At 44.7% G+C, this 15,906-nt stretch overlaps 1 protein-coding gene across 7 annotated transcripts in view; it reads right to left on the bottom strand.

The window, feature by feature from the left end:
* The window catches only part of SLC39A12 (solute carrier family 39 member 12), a 72,442-nt gene extending 56,925 nt beyond the window's left edge, over positions 1-15,517 (bottom strand). For all 7 annotated transcript variants that reach the window (XM_073801702.1, XM_073801703.1, XM_073801706.1 and 4 more), the window contains exons 1-3: positions 14,633-15,517; positions 12,044-12,390; positions 4,639-4,920 (exon numbers count right to left, since the gene is read on the bottom strand). In XM_073801702.1, the coding sequence (XP_073657803.1) occupies positions 4,639-4,920; positions 12,044-12,304 (543 nt within the window). In that variant the 5' untranslated portion in view covers positions 12,305-12,390; positions 14,633-15,517. The remainder of the gene's footprint in view (positions 1-4,638; positions 4,921-12,043; positions 12,391-14,632) is intronic.
* Between the last annotated feature and the right edge of the window lie 389 nt (positions 15,518-15,906).

Raw genomic sequence — 15,906 nt, 5'->3', positions numbered from 1 at the left:
CCCAAACCAAAAGCAGTGTCTGCCTGCCCTGGAGCTTAAAGTTCACTATTGCTAATGAAACAATAATGTAATCAAATGTAAGTTGATCACTTTGGCAATTGCTTTGAAGGAGAGGTACATGGTACAATGATGTAAAAGTAGACAGCTATTTGACCCAGTCAGGCAGACCCAAGGCGGCTTCCTTGGGATTGTGGCGCACGTGTGCACACACACGCGCGCGCACACACACAGACACACACACACACACAGACACACACACACACACACACACACACACACACACTGACACACACACTGATCTGAAGGAGTGGGAGAAAGGAACAGCCCAGGCAGGTGACACAGCATATGCAAAGTTTTTGTGGCAGGAAGAAGGATGGCAGATATGCACAGCTGGAAGGAGGGCAGTCACTGGAGTGGGCGGAGTAAGGGGAGCACGGTGAAAGTTGAAGGTCTACTGGCATTTAGTGGAGTTTGCCCCTTATCCTCAAATCAACTGGAAGCCAAAGGGGAATTTTGGGCAAGGTCTGGGAATGGGGGTTATAGGACTGGATGTGTGTTTTGACAAATTCACTCTGGCTACCTGGTGGAGCACAAATAGACTGGAAAGAGAGTCAGTGCTTCCTAGTAGCACAGTAAGAAGGCTATTACTGTAGCCCAAGTACAAGACAGTGATGATGATAATGGAGTAAGTCAACAGGTTAGGGATCTCTTCAGGAGGTAATAGCAGTAGGACTTGGATTAGATATAAAGGGGGAAGAAATCTGGAAAATAAAATTTCTAGTTGGGCATTTGACTGGATGATGATGCTATTTGCTGACCTATGAAGGGATACATGAAGACTGGATCTCGTTGGGTTGCTTTATAACCTTGATTTGGGATATTTTAAGTGTGAAGTGCCTTTACCATATCCTTAAAGAAAAGATGTTGTATAGTCTATGTGGGTCTGGAGTGTAGGGAAGAGGTCTGGGGTGGAGGTACACTCTGGTGAGTCATCTTTAAGTATAGATGTGCTACCCCAGAGAAAGCATATAGAATGATGGGCGCTAAGACCACACCTGGAAGAGCAGTAATGCTTAAAATCTACACAGAGAAAGAGCCTGCAAAGGTGAAAATGGGGGTCAGAGGGAAAAAAAACAGGAATGTGTGGCGTCTACAAGCCAAAGTAGAGACTATTTCAAGAGCTACATAAGCAACATCGAAGAAAGAACAGGTTCAGGAATGGAAATATGACTTCTGATTTTAATATTGAGTTTCAAATGCTGAGGAAATATACACATGGAGATTTTTAAAGATGGGTGTATATATGAGTCGATGGCTCAAAAGAGAAATCTGGGCTGGCTTGCAGCAGAATTGAAAGTCATCAGTGTTTAGGAGTGCTTGACGTTGTGAGAGCATCTCACTCGACAAGAAGGATGCCATGATTTAAGGGACGGCAGGTCAAGTGGATCCTACAAAGGAACCTGATACAGAACAGCTGGACAAGTGAGAAGAAACCAGGAGATGGGGGTGATGTGAATGGGAAAAAACATGAAGTATGGGCTGACAGAAATCAAAGAGCAAAAGAGAGCTTCATGGAGGCAAGACTTGACAAAAGTGAGAGAGCAAAGAGAAGGACAGAGATGGTTGAGAGATACAATGTACAGGAGTGTGGGAAGGAGGAAGTATGTTCATCCAATGAGGACTCAAGGGTAGGTTATGACGTCAATGTTGCCTTCTTGTGACATAGGACAAGGTGGGAAAAGTGTGGATCAGGTTTATTTATTTATTTATTTATTTTATTGAAGTATAATTGATTTACAATGTTGTATTTAATTTCTGCTGTACAGCAAAGTGACTCAGCTATACATATATATATATATTCTGTTTCATACTCTTTTCCATTATGGTTTAGGGAGCTATATTCAGTATCCTGGATTTATTTCTTTTTTAAGTTTGTAATTGGTGAGCTTGGCAAGAGCCTATTCATAGCTATGGTGGGGAGCAGCGGGGAAGGCGGAGAGGCAGTTACCAAAATTTCAACAAATTTGGAGAAGTAGCCAGAAGATTCATGGATGACAAGAACAAGTTAAAATAACAGAGTGTGAACCTCACAGAAGTGTGAGCTTCTCATGGAGGGTGTGGAAGAGTAACCTCTCAATGTGCCACTGAGGACAAAGGAGGATTCTAACCATGGTTTCCAATCCCAAAGTCCTCAGGATGTGGTCACGAATACCCGTTCTCCATAGAAGAGGCAGGGCTAGTAGAGCACCGTGTACATTTACCATGGAAACAGCAAAAGAGTGGCAAGAATGGAGAGAGGTGGTTGCATTAAGAGATTGAGTCAGGAGGATAAAACAGAGGAGGAAGAGAAGGAAAGGATAGCGGGACATTTAGATGTTGGACCATTAGGGAGGGGCGCTAAGTCAGAATATGATGGTGTAAGGTTGTTTCTCTTAGTGAGCTGGTTAAGGCCCGCCTGGAGTTGCTGTTAGTGGCTTGACCTATGGAGGCTGAGTCCCATGAAAGCAAGACCTAGAAATGCTAGTCATGGTGGGCCTGGACCGCCAGCATCTTCTGTGACCTTACACCCCCTAGTCAAAGAGAGCAGCAGCCTGCAGTGAGGTGCCAAGAGGCCTCCTGCAAGTCTAGAATGACTGACTGCCTAGCGGAAGCCTACCCCAAGGGCATGGGCCACAGGACCCTTCCCAGGAACTGGTGACAGTGTATCCTCCAGGAGATAGTTGTTCTGAGGCCTAGCACAGGGTTATGACTCATCAGTAGCTCACTTCTTCTTGACTGAATAGATGAATAAAGTAGGTGTACACATAGTATTGAATTACTTTATTCTGTTCTAGGAATGTTTAATCTCACATTCTTTCAGAAGCCCAGGTATTTGCAGTATATGTTGGATAACCATAAATCTACATTAAATATATAGATTCCATCTGCCTTTAAGTGCTGGCTTTGCATTTGCATTTAACCTGTATCAAGACAGTAACACACAGGATGACTAAAATCCTAGTGGCTCATTTGAACCAATCTTACATTACGGAGACGTTGAACTGAGGAAATTCTAGGTAGGCACACCTCCCTATTTAAGCAAAAAACTGAATTCTATACAGGAACCCCATTTTATCCCTTGGAAATAGAAAGAAAAAATATAACCATGTTTGAGAGCCACAAGATTAGAGTTACTGAAGTGATAGCCACAAAGTCCTTAGTAAACAGTCCTTCCATTCATTCTGCCAATTACAAGAGAAATTTACAGCAAATGGGAGGACATTTTTGCTGGCATTAAGTTGTAGCATGATTGCACAGATACCTTTGAACTCCTAGAAACCAGAATTGAGGTCAAGAATCAAATTTATCACTATATGTTGGTATAGAATGAATGTTTGTGTCACCCCCCAAAATTTGCATGTTGAAATCCTAATTATCAATGTGATGGTATTAGGAGGTGGGGCTTGTAGGAGGTGATTAGGTCATGAGGGTGGAGCCCTCATGAATGGAATTAGTGCCCTTGTATAAGAGATCCCAAGAGCTCCCTTGCTCCTTCCACCAGGTGAGGACACAACAAAAAGATGACCATCTGTTAACCAAAAAGTAGCCTCTCACCAGACACCACATCGGCCCAGCACCTTGATCTTGGACTTCCCAGCCTCCAGAACTATGAGAATAAATTTCTGTTGTTTATAAACCACCCAGTTTATGGCATTTATGTTATATCAGCCCAAACGGACTAAGACACATGTCAATGAATAATTCAAGAGAAAAAAAAAAAACACATTCTGCCACAGTCTTCAAAATGTGCTGGTGGCTCCTCAATTCATTCTTTAAGAAAATATGGCTTAAAAAACCCCCTGTTCAAAGAACGTTTTCAGCTTAAACTTCCCATCACAAAGCAGAAAGCAAAAAGGTAATTGAAAGGCCAGCTTTTGCTGGAATAGTAATGAAGGCAACAAGACACCCATTTCCTAAGAGTGGGAACTGTGAGAAAAGAAAAGCACTTGGGACCCCTGACCACATGCAGCACCAATTACAAGCCACAAAAGAGATAATGTCTGTGCTGTCATGAATAATGCTTTTTGCAAGCTGCATCCTCAGGGAACTAACTAATGACTAATTCATCTCTCGCCAACTCTTAATGCCTAATCCTTCCCTTGCCAGAAGGCAAGGCAAATAGACACACTGCTCTCACCGCTACAGTTCAGTCCTTGGAGACTGATCAAAAGCCATGAGTCACACTCACTTTAGTGCTCAGGGGGACTCAGAACAGAGCTGCCCCGTCACCTGGTCTGCCTGCCCACCCACCCAGCTTCCGCCTAAAACTCATCTGACAACTGATTAATCATTACATCCACAGCCCCTTCTTTTTTCTTTAAAAACAAAACAGCTTTGTTGAGGTTTATTCTGAATTATTTTAAACAAAATAAAAAATAAAGAAACATTTTTGTACATTCACATGATTAGTTGTTACATTTCCCCCTTCAGACTCAGAATTTTAAATTACATCACTTAACATCCCATCACTAAAAACCACAATTACTTACCTCTCAGAAGTTTTTGAGCATCCTAGGAATGAATCAGTGACAAAAAAAAAATCATGCTCTGAGACTGTATCTTAGCAGCAGAGCTAGTTAGCAATTCTGACTTTCTTACCTGGCTTCTGGAAGTGTCAAAGTACTGCCTGGTGAAAGCCAGGATATCTTCCGTCTCATTCTGTGAAAGGAAATAGGAGTCTTCATCCTGCCTGAGGCTCAGAAGGCTGTGTAGGTAAAATGTATACTCCTTATTACTCATGTTGAGCTTGGAAGAGCAGATCTCTTCCTGATGAATGATGTAATAGAGGAGGAGAAGAGAAACTCTCTGGACCACTTCCTCTCTGGGCTGATCCTCGAAATCTCCTCCAGCTATTAGTAACAGGGCATCTGGTTCGAAGCACTGTGCAAAAAAACCCCACAAAATAATAATAAAAAATAAAAAACAGAAACAAAGCTTGACAAATAGTCCTAGAACATTAACAACCACAGAGTCTCTGTTGCTTATTATTTTATGAATAGGAGGGAAAAGTAGGCAGCCTCCATAGCCCATTCAAGTAAGACAATCATGGTTGGACTTTTATATGAAAAGGATGTCCTCCCAGAAGCCCTTATTCCCTAAATGCAACCCTTCTATCTCCAACTATATTAACGCCAGCTGTCACTTCTCTGCCTTGATTAACACCAGCTGACTCTGGCTTTTAAAGTGATGCCTCATTGCATTTAGAATGAAATCCAAGCTCCTTATAATTTTCTCCTCAGTCTGGCTTCTGCCCATCCTACCTCTCTTACCTTATCTTAGCTTCCCTCCACCTCTCTCACTCAACTTCTGCCCCTGTGATTTTCTGTCAGTTCCACCAGGCTCTTTCCCACCTGATTTCTCAGGTCTCAGTTTCAAGTGCCACTTCCTCAGGGATGCCTTCCCAGATACCATTTCCAAAGTCCCCATCCCTGCCCCGTGTTCTCCGGCACAGCACCATTCAACAAAAATATCACACAGGCTACAAACGTGAGGCACGTTTTAAATTTTCTAGTAGCCACATTTTAAACCGTAAAAAGAAACAGGTGAAATTAATGTGAATAATATATTTTCTGGAAATACATGTGCAAGATATGATCATTTCAACGCATAATCAAAACTCTAAAAAAGTACTAATGAGCTATTTGATGTTCTTTCTGTCACACTAAGTCTTTGAAATCTGCTGTGTGTTTCACATGTATCAGCATATCGCAACTGGGATGAGCCACATATTAAGTGCCTAACAGCCACAGGCAGCTCTAGCATTACCGTTTTTCCTTTTTTTCATAGAACTAGGATTCTAAGGTTACTATGTCTCCTTGTTTCTTTTCTATTTCCTCTTGAAGACAACTGGCTTATTAAGGCTGGATTTTGTCTGTTTTGTGCGCAGGTCTGTCCTCAGCCTCTAGCACCATGCCTGGCACTTAAGAAGAGTCAAAGTGGAATGAACGAGTACCATCTGCTTCTCTCTTAGCCTACCTAAGAGAACTGATGTCAGTCCTTTCTGAGACGCAATCAGTTACCACATCCTGCTATTAACAGAAATGGTGGTGGTTCGAGAATTACTAAAAATGCTTCCATGATGCTTTGTTTCACAACCCACAGAGAGACAGCTGGCTTATCTAATCTGGGAAGTTTACATGGCAGAGGAAGGTGTCTGGGATAATGGGTTGGGACAGTGAGAAAAAGATAGACACAGGGGTTGTGGAAGAGAAGCTCTCCCAGCAAGATAAGAGCTGTGTTTCTTCGAAGACAGTTGGGTAGCTTCTGGGAATGCTCCCAGCGTCTGAGAAGCAGCTCATGACACGGCACCAGCCTCAGAGTGAAGGCATCACGAGATGCCTATCTGAAGGACATCCCTGGTGGTCCTGTGGTTAAGAGTCTGCTCTTCCAATGCAGGGGACGCAGATTTGATCCCTGCTTGGGGAACTAGGTTCCCACATGCTGCGTGGTCTGGCCAGTAAATACATACATACATACATAAAATATGCCTATCTTGAGCCCCAGGGGAGTTGTCCCACTGTGGGATGATCTACTATGAAATCTGTTCATCTGTTCTCTGAGGTGGAAGTTTCAGGGGTCCTAATTCCATGTCTGCTGTGTGTCCCACTGGGTAACATCTGGAAAATACCATCTGAGCCAGAAAGAAACATGTCATCCATCCGTGAAGCAAAGCATTAATCACGTTCTTCACAAGCCACACAGATTCCAATTTCTCCCCAACTCAACTGTGAGAGGCCAAAACCTCAGCAAACAGAGGCAGGCTTCCCAACGAGATCAACTCTGAGTGTCAATATTAAACTCAGCCACCAGACCCGCAGCAGCCCTTTCCTGTTCCATCCTCAGCCCCAGAGAAAAGTCCATAGGTTGGTAGCTGTTGGACGGGACTGACAGGACCCAGGCAGGTGAATCAGCTGAATCGAGCTTTGTGCCAAATAACCTCCTGAAACTAAAGTATCGGGAAAACCATCGGTCACATCAGCTACCATTTATCGGAAGCCATGTGTCCAAGACAGTGCTAAGTATCTTCCATATCAAGGCATCCCTCAGAGTATAAATCTCATTGGTTCTGGAAAAGGTGTCGGATGATCAGTTTTTCAAAAGGGGGAAACTCATTGCATTATTTTAAATGGAAAAAAAAAAAAGCCCACATCATAATCCACCACGTATTTCTGCACAATCAAAAGCATTCAGAATACCAACTACCCAATTACTTAATTCATAAAGAATTAATTAACAGGTACATATATATGCAGTATGCAAAGACCCTGCACAGAATTAAGTATGAAGCATGTTTTCCTTCTATGAGGAAAATATACCCTTAGTATGTGTGTCAGCCAAGTTTAAGAGCGGGTGAGTAACGTACCTAAAGCCACACAGTTAATAGTGGCTGCCCAGTCTTAATTCCTGCTCTGCCAGTGATAGACTTTGTACTTGCTGTGCAGCCCCTCACCAGGTAACTTTCTCTCCCTCCTGTTTGGTAGGAAGAGATCTGGTCCATTAGGAGGCTAGGGGATTGGCAAGGTTATCATGTCCATCAGTGAGAACACGGTGCAGCCAGCGGGCAGGACAAGTTCACCTTTAGAGGCTTCCAAGTGCTATGCAGCTCGTCTGATGGCGCCGGGAGGTGGGAATAAGAGCGCCAAGCACAGGTAGGACCTCCGTGAGCCACCAGACCACGTGCATGTGGCCCAGGTGTGGTCGTGTGCTGGTTGCACACAGCAGTGTCTGTGGCCACCCTGTATCCCATCCAAGCAGCCCGAGACCCTTGTCCACTCGTGGCTCCTTCTCCAGGCTTTTGCTCTGTGCCTTTCTAGGGGTGAGGCAGGAGGTAGCAGAAAAGAGGGTAAGATAGAGTCCCCTCTCCTATCAGGGCAGGTACAGTCCCCTCTCCTATCAGAGTAGATAGAGTTCCCGCTCCTATCAGGGCAGGTAGAGTCCCCTCTCCTATCAGAGTAGATAGGGTCCCCTCTCCTATCAGGGCAGGTAGAGCCCCCTCTCCTATCAGGGCAGGTAGAGTCCCCTGTCCTATCAGGGCAGGTAGAGCCCCCTCTCCTATCAGGCTAGATAGAATACCCTGAACACAATCGGGCAGATGTTCACTCCAGAATTTTTTTGTAAAAGGCTTACATGTTGGAAGGTAAATCAGTTTCTGACTTGGAAAAGTTTAAATAAGTTGTGGAAGCTGCTCATTTTATCTTGCTAGAGATTTGGGTCATCTTGAATGAACAGAGGTAGTCTACCCCTTGCTTAAGTTTTGAGGCCTGCTGAAATGGAACTTAATGGTGAATCAGAGGACCACGTGGTGAAAACTCTGTGCTCTGATATTTGAGTCTTTGACAAGTTACCTTAATGCAGAAGGTGGTGGCTTGAGGACGGAGTGGTGCAGGGAGAGTCGGAAGAGCTAACAAGGTAAAATCTCTTCTGGGCGTGGACGTGACAAAAATTGCTATGGGGGTTGGTGGGGGGCCTGGGATTTTCAGTTCATCACCACTAGATTTGTTTCAGTTGTTACAGTTTTCCAAAGTGGCTCAGTTGTGGTTTGGGAGAGGATGTTTAGCAAAATTGTGCAAATACTGGCACCCCACAGGCATCAGATCTGTCCCAGGCTCTGACTCCAGTAAAGTGATTCTTTTTTTCTTTTTTTTTTTTTTTTGCGGTACGCGGGCCTCTCACTGTGTGGCCTCTCCCATTGCGCAGCACAGGCTCCAGACGCGCAGGCTCAGCGGCCATGGCTCACGGGCCCAGCCGCTCCGCGGCATGTGGGATCTTCCTGGACCGGGGCACGAACCCGTGTCCCCTGCATCGGCAGGCGGACTCTCAACCACTGCGCCACGAGGGAAGCCCCTAAAGTGATTCTTTGTTGAAGAAGAATGGCCTCATTCAGAAATAATCCATTGACTTCCTTTGAATCTCATCAGGTGGAGGCATAAGGTTTAAGAGGAAAAAAAAAACACAGATTCTGGGAATTCGTTTTTCTACTTCATAAGGAAACAAACTTTGGTAAAAAAAAAAAAAGACTAGTCAAATTGTGAGAAGTCCTCTCTACTAAGCTAAATGGACTACTCAGACGTTTGGTAGTAATTTTCTATGAACCCTGGAGCGAAATCAGATTGCCTTTTCCCAGCTGCTTAATTCAGCTTTGTTTACTGCTTGTGTATTTCAGGCGCGAGCCTCAGCGACAAAGGGCTATATGAAATCTTCTGTGTTAATAAGGCAGCTGTCAGAACCTGCAGGGTAAGCTTGAGGAATTTTAGACCAAGAGATGTTTAGAATTTGATTTTGCGTTATGGGTAAGTCAGCTGCCTTCTTTTAAGTTCTTAGATTTTTAAAGTTCTGTTTTAGGAGGGGGCAGGGTTGCTAACAATTGACTATACAACACAAGAGGGAAATTATATTTCTTCCTTTTCCTCCCAGACAAAGATCTGGAAGGATGTCAGCTGATGACAGGCGCTAGCTTTTTGTGGGTCTGTACTAGATTTAGTGGCATTTCTAAGTGACAGAAAGGAAAGTCTTAACTGAGAAGAGTTCAGATAAACTTTATCCCATCACCATTATGACAACTCGGGGATGCGGGAGGGAATTAAATGCAGGACCTAAAAGCACTGATTCTCTCTGAATGTGTCTGAGAATCGCCTGGAGATCTTGGTTAAAATCCCCAAACCTCGGGCTTCCCTGGTGGCGCAGTGGTTGAGAGTCCGCCTGCCGATCCAGGGTACACGGGTTCGTGCCCCGGTCTGGGAGGATCCCACATGCCGCGGAGCGGCTGGGCCCGTGAGCCGTGGCCACTGAGCCTGCGCGTCCGGAGCCTGTGCTCCGCAACGGGAGAGGCCACAACAGTGAGAGGCCCGTGTACCGAGAGAAAAAAAAAAAAAAAAAAAAAAAAATCCCCAAACCTCTGGGGACAGTCGAGGTGGGCGGGGCCGGGGGACGAGCAGGAGGGGGCTGCAGAGGAAAGTCTTGTTTTCTCAGCAGCACTGAAGGTCCTTCACAAAAGCTGCTCCAGTGACCTGGAAAAGGGGGCACTGGACATTTCCGCGAATATCACAGGGGAAGAGAGCTTGAGCTCGTATATGCTTTCATAGATGGTCATGTGACCTCACAGGGAGCCCCCTGAGAAAGGAATCAGCATCTCGGCATCCTAACAGCTAGACGGTGCCAGAACAAGGACACGGACCCAGTGCTGACGGACTCCAAACCAGATTCTTTTCCCTTCCCCACGCCTGGAACCCATGCAGGCTCGTGGTTCTCATCATACCTGAAGTGGAATTTATTCTTTCGGAGTTAATTAATCCCTCATTAAATGTATTAAAACCCCCTTCTCACCCTTCCCGTTAAAAAATTAGATTAGATGATGATGATTCGGGTAAATTGGAGACTTCTGAGCAGGTGAAGCTGAGATCAGCCTCTTTTTTTAAGCTTAGTCTCTTAGAGAAAGAGAAACAGCGGCAGCAGGAGGGTGAAGCTATTACAGACAGCGTTTCACTTCCTAGGAATGGAACAGAAACTCAATTGGCCAAATACTTGTTAATGTCATAGAAATCAAAAAAATGTACAAAACAACCCATTGCCCCCCCCCCCAAAATGGAGAATAATCTTGCCTGTTTACATCCCCCCCCGCCCCCGCCCAAGCTAAAGTAATATCCAACCAGCCTTAATAAGGCATTTCATGTCATTAGAGAACATTTCTCTGAAGCGAATTCTCGGAGGACATTAATAAGATATGACTCCTAGTTATTTCCGGTGGGAAGTCTTCTGTTGCTATATATATAAATTACTGTCATCACAGATGAGTTGCCTTTACAACACATGTTTTCTCTGGGAACCCTTGGGAGTTTTACTGATTACTGAATTATTTACTGTTTGCACAGAGCAGAGAAAAATTCTGTTAGCAAGACCCTTCTGTGAAAAAAACAAAAACAAAAAACAAAACATTTGGCCAAGAAATGTTTCCCCCAGAACAAAGCGTGATTGAGAAGATCTGCTAAAATTTATTTTGGGGAGAAATGATGTGCCTCTCTTATTTAGTTAGTTATGTCTTCATTTATTTACTTATTTATTTGTGAGTGAGTTCATTCTGAAAAATCTCATCTCAGGAAAGGGATGCTCAGACTGTTTTGGTCTGTTTTTTGTCTGAAGTCATTTTAAGACATGGGCTCTTGCCTCTGGGGCTGCTCTGGTCATCCCCCCTCCCCCCACCCAATGCAGACATTCTGATGTTACATTAAATGTTGATTTTACAGTAATGCTGATTTTACAATAAGTGGCCTGCAGAGATTTTTAAAAATTCCATCCAGGGAAAGGGAAATCTCAATCTCTGGAGAGGAAGCTCCAGCCTGGGTGTTTTGTGGAACCTGGCCAAGTGATGCTAATGGACAGCCAGGGTTTGAGAGTCACTTGATAGACTAGGAAATGCCTGGAAAATGGGTTTCTGGGGCCCATTTTAGCCCCACTGGGAGCACTTCCCTTCCCCAGCTTAGATTCCTCATTTTTAAGCAGATGATAATCCAATTCATTAACTCCCCACGATGCAAAATATTAGAACACACCTACCGATATCTGGGAGAAAGTACTTAAAAAATTCAACATGAGATAAATAGCAGATTGGTATTATTATGCCTCAGAAAACAAATGGCATCTATCTAACCAATCATGTTCAAGGTCACTGCAAGCTCATTAAAAGGATTAGCCAATCAGAAAGAAAAGGGATCTAGAAGTGCATACCTGCAAAATAAATACCTCTAAACCTGCAGAAGCATTGTAGAAAGGCTTACTGAAGCATTACCATTTTAATAAAAACAAGTTCTCCCTGTCCCTAAATGCCATATGCAGAATGCTGTATGATTTGTCATATCCCAAATACGGGCGTTATTACACCATAATGCATTGCCCACTCGGATATTGGAAGGTTTGCAATGGATTTTTCTTTCCTAAAGTAAGCGGCTAAGGAATGCATGGCTCTCTTTGGAAAATGCCCTTGTCGCTGATCCCATTCTATGGCACTAACCAGATTGCAATCTCCTTGCCTTCCGTCTGTCCTCCGTGGGCACCCGGTTTTCTCTAGCAGCGTTCTGATGAGGCTTCTTGAGTGGTTCAGGGGCGTGGGCTCTTCTGCCGAGAGAACATGTAGAACTTCCGTCAGTTGCCCTGGACTCCAAGTGCCGCTGCTGTCTGGAGTTGAGGGTCTTTCCGTCTCAGTCAAGGGAACCAGGCTGAGTAGCAGGAACAATGGCCCCCCGAACACAGAAAGCTTTCTCCAGAAGCACATTTCCACTCTTCCTCTAGCCCAAGTCTGCCTCTGATGGCGGTGGGTGGGTTGGTGTTCACAGTGTCAACTTGGAACTGGAGGAATGTCTGTGCAAAGAGGAAAAATAAAGCCTTTAATTACTGTGCCTGCAACAGGTTTGAAAGGATTCATTAATTGGGTGGCTAAGCTGATTGGCAATGACAAGCTGTTTCTGAACAACTGGGGGTCTGTAGCTCACTTATAACTCCCACCAACCGGCAGGAAACTATGGTGGGTGTACTTTCAAACTGTACAACAGCCAAGAAGTGTGTTATATTGTCTCTCTCTGAAATAGACAGAGTCAAAAATTAGGAAGAATGCATTTCACGGTCCATCCTGACGGTGCTACAGGTCATAAGACCCGGGGCAGGAAACACCCTCATTTATTTTTTTATTGGAGTATAGTTGATTTACAATGTTGTGTTAGTTTCAAGTGTACAGCAAAGTGATTCGGTTATACATACGTATATATATATTTTTTTCAGATTCTATTATGTAGTTTATTACAGAATATTGAGTATAGTTCCCTGTGCTATATAGTAGGTCCTTGCTGTTTACCTATTTTATGTATAGTGGTGTGTATACATTAAGCCCAAACTCCTAATTTATCTCTCCACCCCCGCCAACAGGAAACGCCCTCATTTTATCCCATTGATTTATGGGCCTCATCAGTGAAGTAAGTAAATAAAAGTAAACAGAAAATACATTTGAATAAATTACAGCTATCATGTTGAGTTAGAAGATTTTTCGATAAGGAAGGGACTAAAAGAAAATAGTAACATCGAGAACATACTGATTACTTTTTAGTTTTCAGTTGATTAAAAGTATGAACTATCTTGGAAAAACAAGAGAGTTTCAAGGCCACACGAGCCATGATACATCCACATATTCAGGCCTCAGCAAAGAAGTGAAAGGACAGCTTGAGAACCAATCAGCTTTCTGGAAAAAAATTAATATCTTCAACCGACTGCTTAAGGAATGCAAAATGTTAACAGCATCTCATGGCAGATCTTGGCCCAGAGATGAGCTAATAATGACTGTGGGGTAGTGAGAAAAATACTTTCATGGTTTAAAAAGAAAAAAGAGAGAGAGAGTTTAAGATTCTTATGTTAGCATTTAAAAAATGACAGACGATGATACAAACATTTCTAAACCCTGTGCTTACCTTCAGACAAAAGACAAATGATTATTTATCTGGAGCTCTGTGGCCTTTTAAATCTCAGAGAGTATTTCATGGTTACAAAGTCCTCTGTTTTTAAAATTCCTTGACTGTGTGCTGGGAGCTAGAGAGGATTATTTCAGCCCAGAACAGTTTTCAGTTGCTATGGAGAATAACAATGAAGGTGGATTAAAGTGAGAACTTTCTGTCTGGCCGATTTTCAGGAAAACCAAATTAGTGTCGCTAATGAACCTGACTTTTTATATCAATATTGACCAACTGTCTTAGAATTCTGAGAAGAACCTTAGAATTTCCTACAGCCACTTGTCCTTTAAAGGACTGAGCTAGGTCAAAAAAGTTCCCCTTGTAGAATGGAAAGGCTTTTGTGTTAGGTCAAGACATTTTTTCCCCCAGAGGATTCTGTGATAATTGTTTTATCCACATCTCAAACCAACGATTTGTTGAAAAGATAGGCTCATTAGAATTTTATTTTATAAGGTGCAGAGGTTTAAACGATTTCAGGCATTCGTGAATTCATAAATAGATTTTTCAAAGAAAAAGTGTTTGCTGGGGGAATAAAGTTCTTACCTGGGACGTAAGTGGGAAACTTTAAGTAGCTATATATATTCTGATCCCAGAGCCTGTGGTAGAGGTCATTGCATAAGGCCCTCGGGTCCTGTGAAAAGAGCTCTCACTAAGTTATTGGGGAATAAATGACTGAAAGAACAAATGAAGTGGTGAATTTTATAGGAGGTAAGAGACGTCAAGACCCAAGATTTCAAAGTGGACAGTGTACGTGGAAACAGCACACAGGCTATAGACACACCGAGTGAACCTGAAGAGTGTAGGAAATGGGGAGAGGCTTGAGTCTGCTGCTAAGGTGCTAGCTGAGTGAGGAGGGGAAGGAAATACAGAGAGAAGGAAGGCGACATCATGAGTGTCCTCAGCTGCTCATTGGATATGAAAATTGGGAGCAACCGGGTGAGAGAATCCTAGGCCCACACTGATAACCCTGTCAGGAATACGGAAGGCTGGCCCTCCCAGAAAATGGCCGGCTGCTCTGAATTACACAGCACGGAGCCCTCGGGTTTAGCTAAACTGTCAAGGGAAGGGCCTTGGCCTGTTTCTCAGGAGCTCTGCGGGGAGATTACCTGGAGTTAGAGTCCAGAACCAGCGGTCCAACAGAAGAGCGAGGAGGCGGTCAGGCCCTTCCAGCCGTGGATCCGGAGCACGCAGAGAAGCAAAGGGACTGAGGACCAGAGGGCGGCACTGCGAAGCTCGCTGCAGGCTCCCGCCCCTGGCCTGTGGCCCCGCCCCCCCGGCGGGGAACACCTGAGCATCGTTCCCAGGCTCCACCCTAGCTAAGTCTCGGGCACTTGGTTACGAGGCAACTAAGGGAAAGCGGCCCAAAACCCACTGAGCAAATTATCCAGTCCTGCCATCACCTGCTACTATTAAGAACCTCCACTTTGCCTTATTTCCGGAACTAAGCCCTTGCTTCCTGGCCCACCTCCAATTAGCAGGTCCCCAAATGGGCCCTCCCTGCCCGAGTCCCACTACATAACCTTCTCGGTTTCGGCAGCACTGGATCTTGATTGGCTGTGACCAGTGGTCCCGGGACAGTGTCCTCTGCTGGGACTTCGGTATCCTTTACCTGATTCCCTGATGGATGTCCAGGCTGGAAGTCCCGTATTTCCTAGTCTGAGATGCCCTGTGCCTAGAGAGCCCCTCCTCATAGGGTCCCAGCGAGTTATCTCCTGCAGAAATTCTTAAACACCCATCACTAGGCTCAGCTGATCCCGGCACCTCCACCAGCCCAGCCACAAGCCAGGAGGCTCCCAACTACGCGAACTTCTCCCCCAGGTCACAGCCTGTATCATTTGCCCCCCAAGGCTTGCTCTCCTCTCACAGTCATACCTAAGTCAGCTAACAGCCAGGTTCCTCGTCCTGTCCCAGGGTGAGACAGCCATTGAGGTGGGGGGTGGGGTGGGGTAAGGAGAAGCCTGGAAGGCAGGCTGGAAGGCAGGCTGGAAGGCAGGCAGATCCCGGGGAAGAAGCAGGAAGCGAACACGGGGGTGTGGCTTCCTTAGCCTGGTGTGGGTGGTAGCTGTAACTCTGCATCCCCAGCCTGCCTGCTTCCCCAGCAAGCCTGAAATCAACCTTCCTTAAACACCATTATACTTGCAATCCAAACCGACCTCTAGGGGTAGTGAGTTTCAGGTGTGAACTAACCCACTGTACAAAGAAGGAGCTCATTGACTTCTGATTGACATTTACAAGGATTTAACCCGCATGTGGGACCAGTCTCACCTGATGCAGTATCTCCTGATACACAGACCCTTTTTTTGTGCTAACGCAGGAAGATGTAGTGGATGGGAGGTGGGAGGGAAGCAGGAAGACTGATTAATCCATCCTTCCTTCAGCT

This window comes from Tursiops truncatus, chromosome 2 (genome assembly GCF_011762595.2).
Source record: "Tursiops truncatus isolate mTurTru1 chromosome 2, mTurTru1.mat.Y, whole genome shotgun sequence".
NCBI classification, from domain to species: domain Eukaryota; kingdom Metazoa; phylum Chordata; class Mammalia; order Artiodactyla; family Delphinidae; genus Tursiops; species Tursiops truncatus.
Note: the sequence above shows the minus strand (reverse complement) of the source record. Positions and strands in the feature narration are given on the sequence as shown.